We start from the raw sequence: 14,232 nt of genomic DNA on the forward strand, positions 1-14,232 counted from the left end.
GGTTTATTAGGACTAACTTCATGACTTCTAAAATGTGACTTCCTTAATGTCCAGATAGCTTGAATACAATTTTCTAACAGTGATCAGGGACAAGTAATAAATAATAACACCTTGCTACTTATATAAGGACAGCTTTGCTTATTTTTTAAAACATTTTCCACCAATTAAATTATTCCCTTCTTCCCCAGAGGTGGGCAGAATAGGCACTGTTAATCTCCTTTTACAGAGGAGGAAAAACAAGACCAAGGGTGTTAAGTGCTGTAGCCTAGGACCCAGGTCTCCTGTCTGCAATTTGGGGTGCTCTCCAAGCCCATGCTCCTCCCTTCCCATGATCCTTATCTTCTTTCACTCTCAACGCCACCAAAAGTACTTTTAATTCTTCCGCACAATAGTTTGTTTGACCTTCTTGCAGTCAAAAGCTTTGAAAGGTTCCCCAAGTAAGGGTGGAAATATTAAAAACGAAATGAACTGAAAGCAAAGTAAGCATCTAACAAAAGTTACTTTTTTCCCTTCTGCATTTCATGATCTCAAGTAATGTTCATCCAGAAATCACTATAATTCCATAGATTTATTGAACATTTCACATAGGCATACAACCTAACAAATTAAAAATCTTTTACACCCCCAGATCCCTGCTCAAATTTAAAGAGAAAACCAGAGTGGACACAGTGTTTTCACCTGTGTAAAGTCTTCTGTTACAGGGTTTTGGATATATGGGAGCAGAGCCCAAGGGAGGGCTTTGGCTGGGTAGATGGAGAAGGGCATGTCCGGATGGGGACCTGTGAGCAGTGGGAATGGGGCCTCTGCTTTAGGAGCTCTGTGCTTGCTCCCCCAAAGGTCTGACTTCCCTAGTGATCCTCTGTGATGGCAGCAAGAGCGTGAGCACACAGAGGAGACGGGGAGAGGAAGCCTTTCCCTCCTTCCTCAACTGAGGCAGGACAGCGTGGGGTATAGGAACATGAGGAGACATGCAGATCTGCAGAGGGTCCCGCTGAGTGGGGGAATATTTGTCTTCCATCTGTAGGCTTTTATTGAGTACTGGGCAGCTGGCCTTTGGAGACCACTAGAATAATTCTAAATATAGTTACTATAGTTCACTCTATGGAATGTTCTGAGTTGGTAGCCACTTTTTCAGAAGATACCTTTTCCTCCTTGTGGTGTTGTCAGCCATAGGTTTAAGTCTGGATCTATTTTTCTCCTCTCACATGTTCATTGACTCCTAATTTATTTGACTAGGATAAGTGGACTGGGATGTGTGGACTGACAAAAAGCTGTCCCATCAATCTTTCATTATTAAAAGTAGTCCCTTCTGTTTTGGCAGATGAGGAAGCATCTCTAGCAGATGCAGAAGGAGCGTTCATGCAGGCATTACAAGCCCAGAAGAAGAACACCAGCACTGAGCTGACTATTGAGCCAGAGAAACCATACTAGGACCAAAATGGCATCAGTTTGTGTGCTTTCATGAATGAACAGCTCGACTTTAATGATGAAACTGATGTTATTGCTGCACTGAATTACATATTACCTTATTTCTCAGAGGGAAAGCTAGAAGATGTAGCATCAATATTATTACCATTCATTAAACTGCTTTTGTTAAATGTGCAAGATGGAAATAATCCCCTGACTTTGAAAAACAATACAGGGAGCCTGTCTCTTAAGCATGCATCCAACAATGCAACTTACCAAAATAAATTGAGAAAACTCTATTTTCTGGGAAATTTGTTAGATGCAGAACTTCAGGAAAAAAATAGATGAGAAAAAACTGCCATGCTTATGCATTCCAAATTATTAGGTACCAAATTTAAATGCCAACTCTTTCAAAAGAGATTGGAAATGGCCCAGCCATGGGAAAACAGCATGGCAAAGATTCAGAAAGCAAGTGTAGAAAAAAAGCTGGAGAGTATGAACAGAGACATCAAGGGGCCAAAGGGCATCCGGAAAAGGCACTTAAAAGAAATGGAAAAATGGAGCATCAAGAGGAACTTGGGTTCCCAGCCATTTGTGAAGAACACTGACAAAGAAAGAGGGCCATGGGAAAACAGCCTGGCAAAGATTCAGAAAGCAAGTGTAGAAGAAAAGCTGGAGACACTGAACAGAGACATCAAGGGGCTAAAGGACTTCTGGAAAAGGCACTTCAAAGAAATGGGGAAAAGGAGCATCAAGAGGAAATGGAGTGCCCAGCCATTTGTGGAGAATATTGACAAAGAAAGAAGGCCCAGGAGGCCAACCCCAAGGGAGCTGGGACAGCTTTTCTTTGTGAGGAAGCCAAGGAAGTTAGAGGGAAACTCCTTTGATGCTGAGCCTTCATTTATAAAGGAACATAAGGCAGCAATCTCTTCTTTCCCAAAACAATACTTGTTGGGCCGGCCTTCTACCTCCAACCCTCCAAGAACCCGACCTGAGATTAGAAATAAATTGAAAGACTTATCCTACACCCTTTTTGTTTTAGAAGATGCAAATGCTAGAGTTAAAAACATGAAGGCTCCTAAACTAATCTCACATTCCAGGAAAAATTACCTCTTTCAGAAAGCTCACTCTCATGCAATCCACAGGCCACTCAAGGCCAGACCAAGTCAAAAGTTCAGAAAGAAAGGTTCACTCAATAGACTTATGCTTGGAAAGAGACCTCCTTTCTCTGCAGTGAGGAGCCTCATAAATTCCCCTGCACAAGAGGCTTTTTCATCTTCAGGAGAACTAAGTTCTCAGGAAACTCCTTTTCCAGAAGCATTTGGGTTTTCAGAATCTCCCGCAGGAAGTGCTGCTCCAGAAAATGCTAGTGTAGAAAGCACGTTTGTAGACAACGCTTATGCAGAAAACACTACCATGATAGACGAGTCTACACCTAAAAGTCCTGCCTTTAGGAGTTCTTCCACTGCAAATTCTGCTATGACTGTGGACAACTTAATGTTAACAGTTAAACGAGCCAATGAAACACAGTGGGAATACCATAACCTGGGCACAGACTTATCCTCCAAGCCCAATGGCTCCACTCTCCCTTTCCTCCCATCCCCGGGTGATAGATTTGAAACTCAGCTAAACCAGCAGCTACGGTCCCTCATCCCCAACGATGTGAGAAGGCTCATTTCTCATGTTATCCGGACTTTGAAAATGGACTGCTCTGAGCCCTGTGTTCAACTGGCCTGTGCAAGGCTCATCTCCAGAACAGGCCTCCTGATGAAGCTTCTCAGTGAGCAGCAGGAAGTAAAGGTGTCCAAGGCAGAGTGGGATACAGACCAGTGGAAAACTGAGAACTACATCAATGAGAGCACAGAAGTCCAGAGTGAACAAAAAGAGCAAGGGTCCAGGGAGGTGAGGATAAGTGCAGAAACATGGGACCTGGACTTTTCCATCAGAGTTTAGGACATGCCGTTAGAGCACCCAAGCAGGAAGCCCAGGGGATCCTCGTCCATGCCTTGTCTTGGCTATGTAACTTTGACCAAGACCATGATCCTCCCACTTTGCTCATTTCAAGAATGGCACCACTATTCCTAGAGTGGATGAGAAGAGGACCCAACACACAAACAAATTATAGAAGAGTGCTTAATAATACTACTTAATACATTTGATTTGGTATGCTCTTTAAAAACCTGTCGATTAGACTCACCTGGTAGAATGGGATTTAGAAGCTGGTTAGCTTCTGTCCTTTCCATTGCTTTGTTTAAAAAAAAAAATTGTTCTTACTTTTTTTTTTAGTACACAAAGGAGGTTCCAGGATATGGCTGTAACCACAAACTCATCTTGGCAATATCTGTCACTGTGGTAGTGATGATTTTGATTATAATTTTCTGGTTTCCCTTCTCTGGCTCAACCTTTTTATCCCAATCTCCCCCACCTCTCTAGGTCTGAAGTCTGCCCATCCCAAACACGTCACCTCGGTCCCACTCTCATTTAAGACCCACCATCAAAGTAGGTGCCCTGTTGGGCTCACCCCTTTCTTCTTGATAACTCTGATCTCAGCCTTCTCCTGGGTCTTATGTGTATCTTCTTCTCACAAACTCAGTCCCTGACTTCCTAGCCCACTGTATATTTCCTCCACTTTATAACTCCAATCATCTGTCCACTTCCTACCATCCTGTGGACACCCCATCCCTAAGTCTTTGCTTAACTGCCCCCATCTCATCCCTAAGTCTTTGCCTAACTGCCCAGTTCCTACCAACCTTCACCCAGTCTTCTCAGATATAAGGTCTCTGTCCTTTCACCTCTGCTGTCTCACCCCAACTCTTCATACTCATTCTTCTTTTGACCCAGTCCCCATTCAACCTGAGCACTTGGTGCACAGCCCCCTGTGAACTTCACTAATTGCCCCTCACAGCCACATCTAAATGGTTGCTCAAGAGCCAGGCAGTTAGCCACTGAGCAGCTTGATTGGGTGTGCACAGAGCCTCAGTTGGTAAATAAGTGTTGAGAAACACTTGAGTATTTCTCCCTCTCTCTGTGATCGGGGCTTTCCCTGGGTGTCTGGTCCCCTGTACCTGTCCTCAGGAATTGGGTTTCTAGCATTCACATTAAATTACTTGGCTGCTGGAATGGTAGGCCTCATCCCAATGCTTGGGAGGTGAGGGATGGTCACTCATCCATTCACTTGGCCTGGGGCAATGGAAGCCATCACTTCATCTTGGCTGGTGTTCTGACCCTGGAGAACCTCAGGGAGTGCCACAGTGTGAGTTGGCCATGAGGATAGAACCAAGTCCATGTGCATTGTGCTGGCATTTGTAAAGACACTCTCCCGGTGCTCCTCCCTGCCAGGGCTGATTGCCAGATCAGTCCCAATGCTGAACACAGGGTAGGGATTGGGTGCCAGAGATGATGTCACATGTTATGAAGGGTATTGGGCAAACTGAGGCCTAGGTGGGTACAGAGGCTATTGAATCACTTCCTCCTTTTGCAGGTGCTCCCATTGAATTTTGGCTGCTTGTAGTTACCCATGATGAAGGCAGGGAGCCAAGTTATCTCACAGTGGCTCAGGCAGAGGGACATTCTTCAGGCACGCTCAGCATTTACAGAGTCTTGGGGCTTTTTGGTCACATTCCCTCTGAAGTCTGGTCACCTAGCTTGAGAAGGGTTGGCCATCCTCATACAGTGTGTTGAAAGGGCCCCAAAGGGAACACATTGCCTTTGCTTGCCATTCCACCATTATTGTCTCATTCCTTTGAGAAGTGAAGGCTGTTCTGCGTTCACTAGCCCTCTGTTATAGTGAACGGTTTTCAGCTGATAAGCAGCTTGGTTTACTGGAAAGAGCTCCATAATCACCCCATCACTTATAAGTTGTGTACCTTAACTTCCCACAGTCTGTGAAATGGAGACAATAATACCTGCCCTGTGCCTTACTTTTATCTTATTCAACAGTTCATTCAGCAAGTATTTTTTTTTTTTTTTAGCACAACAGTGTGCCAGGCGCTGTTCTAGGCACTGGAAATGCAATGGTGAATGAATCAGGCAAAGTCCCTATTTACATTCATTCAGAATTTGGTCCTAGCTAGAATACCGTGGTAAACCGGACAGGAATATTGGGGCAATGGGTGTAATTGGATGGAAGAAAGGAGGAAGGAAAGAAAGATGCTGAGTGTTCACCAACTTCACAGTTCTGCCCTTGCCCACTAGCCCTTGGCTACATTCTAACCCTATGGCTGGTATTTAATTGCTTCAAAGGCTTAGTCTCCCCCACCTCTTACAGGACACTTGTCCAAAAATCCAGTTTTCTTCAGGTGGAAGGGAGGTACTATTTACTCATTCAGCACTCACATGTCTGAAAGATCATCTTTTCTGGACTGATAACTGTCATTCTTTTCCAACTGAAAAACATGACTCACCAGTTGGTACAGGAGCTGAGTGGCTTAAACAGCAGGCTGTTTTAAACAGCCAGGTACACAATTTAAAAGCCAGTAGAGGGAAGGCTGATGGGAATGGCTGTGGAATCTCTTAACGAGAAGAGTTTGCTGTTTACGATGAGCTGAATGTTTTGAAAACCCATTTGAAAGCCGTCAAGCCAGCTATCCATTTCTTCTTTTAATGTAAGTCTCATATAAGCCATTCTTCTCTTTGTTTTCTTCCTTGGTTTCTGGAGGAAGTGAAATTGAACATGTATAGAAGGCCAGGCAGTATAATGAAAAACAACCAAGATAATTCCTTCCTAACTATGTGTTGGGACATTTAAGAAATGACAGCTCTGATACTTGAGTCCAGTGAAAAGGACCTGGGCTCAGCTGGTTGGGGCTGTAGATCTTATTGGCAAATTAGTTTTAGGCCTTATTTGATTGCAGATAAAATGAAACCTTTGAGTACCTCTTAAAATTTTCGTAAGTAGTAAGTTTGCCTGAAACTCCATGAGCCAAAAACCTGAGACAGTTTGAAATGAAGAATCTGGAGAACTCTGGAGTACTCTGCCCCTTACCTGAGGCCCATTTCTACTGAGCCTCAGTTTTCTCAACTGTAAAACAGAAATAAGCATCCTTCTCTCACAGGATCATTGTAAGAATTAAATGAGGTTAGAGTATGCGATTAAGAGAAAGCTTGTTTAGTTCACCCTGCAGGGCTCTGTAAGGGTGAATCCATACTTAGGGGTGGAGATAGATAGCCGTAACCCCTGTGTTACATGATGTGGAGTTTTTCTAAAGGGCAGAACTCACCTTTTCCCGTGGTAGAGTTTTTTGAAAGGTATTTGGTGTCATTGCCCAAGTTTTCCCCTTACTCCCTTCAGCATAGGTTTCCTTGAAGCCACACCTCTTTGCTTTGATTCTTGGTGTCAGTGAACAAAGGTTTGAGGAGAGAAAGTGAACCCAGTTGCATACGATGGTAGTTCTGGGGCCTGGCCTACTCAGGTGGAAGATGGAGTGCTGACCAGTCGAGGCCCATCGCTCTGTCTGATTCCACAGTGATTTCTTGGGCCTAGACCATCAGATTCCTGCCTGAGTTGGTTTCTGCCTCCCGGATGCATTATGTAACAAATGTGCCTAGGTAGAGTGCTTTGGCTTCCTACAAAGAAAGGGACGTCTTGAATTGTGGCCCGAATCCCAAGGTCTTGGTCCTGTTTTGTGAATTGTCAAGTGGCTGCTCTCCTGGATTCTTCTGAGCTGTTGCCTTTTTCTGACCCTTTGTTTTTGGAGTCAGTTACTTGTCTGGTTCTCCTCTGGCCTCTCTTATCTTCAGGGTACGTTGATTTGGCAGATGATTTCTTGGCCAGAGCACCAATTTACTAACATCCCCTCTCCATAATTACTCTATTATTCTCAAATTAATTAGTTAGTGAGGCTTAATGGAACCAGGCTGTTATGTACATTGTTGAGATCCATGTCCTGGGGGCCTGGCCTGGCTAGCTAGGGAGGGGCAGTTTCAGAGCTTGAGGGCTCTTTCCGGAAGGGCAGGCCTGAGGGACTGAGGCCTTAGGCCACTGAAATTGCTGAGCGTTAGAGCTCAGGGTCTTGGGGCCATAGAACCTGGACTCTGCTGGGCAAATTCCCTGGGCTGCACTTGGGTAGCCTTGAAGGAACCTAAGCTCTGGGATCAGACACTTTTCCAGGGGTGACTCTGGGGTGGGCCTGTGCTGTTTGTTTGACCACAGCCACACTCCCTTTCTTGCCTTCTTGGTCGCTAAGTATGAGCTGGTCCCTAGGGGAAGGCCCTGAGGATTCCTGGCTAGGTGGGAACAAAGATTGTGATAAAGGGTGTGGTCAGACAGGGGCTGCATCCACGGCAAATGCTCCTCCTGGCGGTCTGTCACATCCTGGCCGGAGCTGGTCTGCAGGGGCCCTCTACACATTCCTCCCTCCCTCTCTTTGTCTCCCTTAGAGAGGTCCTGACAATGGGTCCTTTTTATCATCTACCAACCCAAGAGGCCAGGGATTGAATCAGAAAAGAAAAACATTTTCCCATTGAAAAAAAGAAAAAAACATTTAAGTGAGTATTGTTTGTATGTTTGGTATGTGGGTGGCCACATCCACGGGGATCATAGATACCATCTATTGAGTGCCTGGTCCATATCAGGCCCTGTGTGAGGCACTTCTCATGCATTCACGGTCTCTGACAGTCCCTGAGCATGCCCAGCTAGTTAATGGCAAAATGGAGATTAGAGCTTTTATTGGTCCTGTTTAGATGCGTCCTCCTGTCCCATGCAAGGCAGACCATTGTAGCCTAAAGGAGAAGCAGAAGTGTAGCAGCAGAGCCCTCCCCTTTTGAAGCTGTTTCAGTTGTACTTTTTGCTGCTGACCTGCAGACCAGGACCAGGGCAAGAGGCAGAGGGCCTGTTGCAGAACCAGGCCCTGAATGTGAATTCTGAGCCCCTGCTTCCTGGTGCCTATGGATCCTTGGTGCCTTCAGCCACAGCATCTCCTTTCATTCCCCTCCCACTCCCTAATCCCACAGGATCCTGGCTTTCTGTGCTGGCATTTGGAGTTAAGGGCCCTTACCACCCACTCCTTGGGGCAGATCCACCCATGGATCACTGGACTCCTTACCTCCTGAGGTCTGAGCCCTCTGACTTTCTTCCTTTCTTGTTTCTTTCTTTATAATCCTCTCTCCAGGTTTTACTTTTGTATTCAAAAGACCTTTTGGTTGCAGTTTGAGTGAAATCAGCTGAGTTCTACTGCCTGCTGAGTAGGACTCTGGGTAGAGTTAAGTTGAGAGCTTGCTCGTCTGGCCTCTGTCTGTCTCCCAGGTATCATGTGATTATCCACAGGAACTTCTGCCCCAGTGGAAATGCTCTCTGGTGGAGAATGGACTGGACCCCCGGGCTGCCATCCCGGTAGGTGGGCAAGAGAGGATCAAGGGTGGAGAAGGGGTGCAAAGAGACAGCTATTTTGCCTATTTTTTTCTAACTTTGAAAGGAAGGGGCACCATCCAAAAAGAGAGGGCTTGGGTTGAGGAAAAACTTATGGGAGAATTAGATGTCACGGCCAAAGGACTGAACAAAGCGGGGGTTTTGCAGCCGAAGGACTAAAGAAAACACCGAACACGTTCTGAGACATGAGCTTTTATTTTGGGGGCTTACCTACAGGGTGAGAAGTCAATCATGTTGCCCTGAATTCAGGAACTTCTATGAATGGATTCAGGAGCTGCTCTGAACGGCGGCGGGTTCAGAGCTTAACATGAAGATACACTGCAAAAGCAGGGGGTGCTGGGGAGTGCTTTATAGGGGTTAGGACAAAGACATTCAAATGGGTATGAGAGGAGCAGGGCTCTTGTGACGTAGGGAGGAATCAACTGTAGTCAACAGGGAAGAGGGGAGGATTATAGATTGTAATAGCACCTCAGGGAGTTTCGGGGAGGAGATAGTTTCAGGAGATTACATTTAGTGCCGGAGGCCTGATTTTATAAGGAGAGTAGGTCAAACCTTAACTGTCCTAGGTTAAGCAAGCTGCTGCGTGCAGTCTTCAAGGCACTTGGGGACGCTCCTGGGCCCGGGGCTGCCACACAGCACCAGAGAGGGAGGGCAGGCGGCTGGCAGTCTGCAATCTGAACTTCTTTTTCCTCTCCCAGTGCACTGAATTTGCCAAAGGTATATGAAGCATTTCTGGTTTCTAGATACAAATCAGCTGCTCATTTCTATAGTTCGAGTTTTCTTCTTTGAACCATGGCAGAAGTGTGAGCTAGTTTTCAAAGTTCTCAGGGAGCCGCTTGACCATCCAGACCTCCAGCTAGTTTTAGGCAGAAGCCCATGCAGGCCAGCCAGGGCACCTGTGACGTCACTCAGGAGGCTCAAGCAATGAACCTAGACGTACTTTTCCAATAAAAATAACACATTTACTGCCTGTCACTGTGAATATACTATTAAAACAAACAAAAAAAAAACCCCAACTTCGTAAACATCCCCATTCAAATACCCGCTTACCTAATTGATATTCTGGGGTAAGAGGATTGAGAGATTAAAAAGATTGAGTGTTGAAATATACTAATTTTTAAAAAACTGCTTACCAAGGATGGTGAGCTCCATTCACCTGAAATGAAGATTACTTTCTAAAATGACGAGTACTCGCTTTTCCTTGAAAATCAGTGATTTCCCATCAGATACTGGGTTTCTAAATTTATTTTTAGGAGCCTCAGGGACTTGCTCCCGGGTCTTCCTAAAGAAAAGCAAAAGCTAATTTCTATCCACTTTTAACAGATTTTGTTAACAATAGTGTACTTTTTTTTTTTTCCCATGGCCCAGGATCTGTTTCTCTTGAAATATTCACACCCAAATCATAGGGAAAATGCTGGGTCCTTCATACACAAAAAGGCAATTTCACTGACCTGCCAGGAGGACAGCATCTGTTCCTTGTTGTCCATTCCTTAGTGGCGAAAGTTTTGCACTTACCCATTAACCGCCCTCCCTTCCCTCGTGCCCCTTGACCAAGAAGGGAGCTTTGCAGGTGCCTGGGCAGCATGAGGGACACTGTCCCATGGCTGAGGAACAAGCCAGGGGAGCCAGTGGATGGCCCAGAAATCAAACTCAACCAGGCTAACAGTCAAAAAAGAAAAAACAAAACAATCAAAATCATGCTCACTCCTAAAACATTTTCAAAATTATGTTTATGGGGAATCCTGGGGAAGTTTTATGAGATTCATCTAAGGAGACTTTATCCTTTTTATTCAGGGGGTATCACTTTGTACAAGAAAAATCAAAGCTGATGGCTGTCACACTTAAAATCTCTTTCCTTAAAGAATTTCTGCCCCGGTATGTATGCAGATAAATGTCATAAAATCATTTAAAACAGAAAACAAGGAGTGTTGTTTCACATTTTGGCATCTCCATTCATGTCACTCCAGAGGCGGCACCATCCAGATGGCAAATGTGTTCTCAGAAATGTGCAAAAGTGCATAAGAAAATTCTTCAGGGATCTTGGGGGTGGGGTGCTGAATAAAGTGCAAAGAACAAAATAATATTTTGTATAAAAAGTTGTTTTTCTTTTCCTTTTTTTTTTTTTTGGTGGGGAGAGGGCTGGGAGTGGTATTTCTGTTTTTCTTCATTGTACACCAAACCCCTAAAGACTGCAAATAAATCCCTAAAACACACACATTAATGCTAATACAGGCAGAAGAGAAACTGTTAAACGGGAAAGGAGGCAATGAAAACTAAAAGATTTCTGCCTTAGATAATATTAAGGTGAGCTTACAGCATTTAAGATGCTTATCTTGTTGGTAAGTACCTCAGTCAGGAGAGGCCAAATCCAAACTTGGCTCCCAGGAGCCGGGAGGAGCCCAGAGGAGCCCCAATGGGGGTTGTTGGGACCAGTGGCCATACTGGAGTGGCCATCAAGCCAGCCATCCTAAAGCCACCCCAAACAAACATACAATCTAAGGAAAACCAGGGGCTTGTTATACAAAACCAGCTTCAAATAGTCTCCTGGTCCCCTTCCAATCAGCTTACTACCCCTAAATGGCCCCCAAGTAGGCACGAAGTAAAGTCCCCAACCCACCTCTACCCAGAGACTGCTCAGTGTACCTGCTTTACACATTTTCCTTTCAACAAGGGATCCTTGGGGGGAGGGGGGATCGGAGAAGTCCTACCAAGATGGGCAACTAACAGATCCTTCTCCGTGTCTTAGTCTCCTCTGTAAAACGAAAAGGCTGATGATCTCTCATAGTCCTGAGCCTAAAAGTCCAGAATCAACATCAAAAAATATTTCAAATGAAGTCAGTGAGAACTTTCTCTTTATAGCCTCCTTCAGCCCCCAGGGATCCTTACTGTTCATAACTTTCCAACAGGCTTATATTTAGTTCAGAGACTACATTTAACAATGAGGAAGTATTCCAGTGAAGTTTTTTTCTTAAAATTAACCCATGAGATGTAACTTCTTATAATTCTTTATTTGCTGTGAAATTAATGTCTAAAGAGCAAACAAACAAAACCCCCCTGATCTAAACTTGTAGTTCAACTTTATTTTATCTTCCTGAGGTGTTCTTTCTTGAAACTAGGGAACATTTTATGAGTCAAAATAAGGCTAGAGAAATAGTAGAAACCAGTGCTCTTTCTATAACAATTCAAAAGGCTCTGAATTTTCATTTAGTTGGTAGTGCTGACTTTATTTTCAAGAAACATTTTCCCTTTTGCTGGACTAAATACTAGTTGACAGGCCACAAACAGAGTCATGTAAAACAAATAATAGGTTTTAGCTTGGCTCTGATTCTGGCTTGGCTATTAACTAGTTTTGTGGCCTGGAGCACATTACTTAACCTTTCCAAATCTCAATTTACTTATCTGCAAAATCGGGATAATAACATACCCTCTTTCCCAAAGCCCTCCGCCCTACCCCACTCTCCACCCCTAGGTTAAGTGGGATAAGGCCAGGGATAAAGAACTGACACAGTGTGTTTGTTCTCTGACTGCCCAAAACAAGAGAATTTGCCTCATTTTCAAAAATATGGACAATACTACTTATTATCTGTAATGGTTAAAAAGAAACAAGTTCCAGAAGTTCCATTTAGGTTGAATCGAGCCCAATCAAGAGTTGAAGCAAAAGCAGGCTTCCACAAGCTCACAGAAATGTTGCTATATTAGGTTATTTTCTTGGCGTAGAGTAGGAACATGTTGGAAGTAAAGTAGTTATTTTAGGTTAGTTGTCTTTTTCTTACTACCTTTTCATGGTTTGTTTGAAATTTTTTTTATTCTATGTTTTTTTTAATTTTTTTAATATAGTTAATAGTTAATTAAAAAAAAGTTAATTAAAAAAAATGAAAAAAAATATGCTGAGTCCCCCTGAGGAAATGAAGGAGAATGTAGGGGTGTTGGGCTTCCCCACCTCGATGGTTGCTGATGTGCTCACAGACATAGAGGACTGGTGGTTTGATGGGTTGAGCCCTCTACCACAGGACTTGCCCTTGGGAAGACTGTTGCTGCAAAGGAGAGGCTAGGCCTCCCTATAATTGCGCCTAAGAGCCTCCTCCCGAATGCCTCTTTGTTGCTCAGATGTGGCCCTGTCTCTCTAGCTAAGCCAACTTGGTAGGTGAAATCACTGCCCTCCCCCCTACATGAGATCCGACACCCAGGATTGTAAATCTCCCTGGCAACGTGGAATATGACTCCCAGGGAGGAATCTAGACCCCGCAGCGTGGGATGGAGAACATCTTGACCAAAAGGGGGATGTGAAAGGAAATGAAATAAGTCTCAGTGGCAGAGATTCCAACAGGAGCCGAGAGGTCACTTGGGTGGGCACTCATACACGCAATACAGACAACACTTTTTAGGTTCTAATGAACTGGAACAACTAGCAGTAAATACCTGAAACTATCAAACTGCAACCCTTGAATCTTAAAAATGATTGTATAAAAATGTAGCTTATGAAGGGTGACAATGTGATTGGGAAAGCCATATTGACCACACTCCCCTTTGTCCAGTGTATGGATGGATGAGTAGAAAAATGGGGGCAAAAAAAAAGGCACCCAGTGTTCTTTTTTACTTTAATTGTTCTTTTTCACTATAATATTTACTCTTATTATTTTTATGTGTGTGGTAATGACAATGTTAAAAAATTAATTTTGATGATGAACACAACTATATAATGGTACTGTGAATAATTGAATGTACACTTTGTATGACTGCATGGTATGTGAATATATCTCAATAAAATTGAATTAAAAAAAAAAAAGTAGGCTTCCAATACAGAAAAGCCTACCCAAAATGATGGTATATATGTCTTCTTTGAAGAAACTGTTTAGGTTGCTTCCCAGTTTTCAATTTTAATATCAGTGTGACATAGTGCAAAGGGACCTGGACCAGGAGATGGTGGGTTTTACTTCCAGTTCAGACTCTAGGGGTCTAACATCTGCCGAGCCAGGTCTGGTTTCCTTGTCCACCAGCTGAGTTGGTTAGTCTGAATCCTTCCAGTTTGAAGGTCTATCAATTTAATTTGCCCTGTGCTTTTCTGACCTAGTAGAAAACAACTTTAGAATATGATCTTACAGAAACTGAATCTTGCTTTTTTTAGTCCAAACAAGTATACATTAATTAATTTGTACTTATACATTATGTTACAGATGGAGTCTGATTTCATTTGCCAATTAAGAAAGGAAGGGCCTCCACTCATACCACTCAAATGATTACTTCACCTTACAGTTGTGGGTATTTATTTCAGCATGAAAAAAATAGGTGAGTCCAGAGCCCTGCCAGAAAGCCCTGCTTTCTTAAGAAAGCCTAAGAAGGAAACAAGCAGTATAATGAGATTTTATAGGTAGGTAGTAGGGAAGATTCTAGAACTGGATCTTTTCTTTTACTGCCATTTGCATTTCTTGTGTATTCCATGCACAACCAATATCCCTAGA

General features: G+C 43.8%; 1 protein-coding gene across 1 annotated transcript in view; it reads left to right on the plus strand.

The window, feature by feature from the left end:
* LOC119514823 (leucine-rich repeat-containing protein 37A3-like) overlaps positions 1–3,840 on the plus strand; it is a 53,909-nt gene extending 50,069 nt beyond the window's left edge. The window contains 3 exon segments of the mRNA XM_037810539.1: positions 1,322–1,586; positions 2,025–3,309; positions 3,694–3,840. Of these exon segments, the coding sequence (XP_037666467.1) occupies positions 1,322–1,586; positions 2,025–3,309; positions 3,694–3,840 (1,697 nt within the window).
* The last annotated feature ends 10,392 nt before the right edge of the window (positions 3,841–14,232 follow it).

This window comes from Choloepus didactylus, chromosome 18 (genome assembly GCF_015220235.1).
Source record: "Choloepus didactylus isolate mChoDid1 chromosome 18, mChoDid1.pri, whole genome shotgun sequence".
NCBI lineage: Eukaryota > Metazoa > Chordata > Mammalia > Pilosa > Megalonychidae > Choloepus > Choloepus didactylus.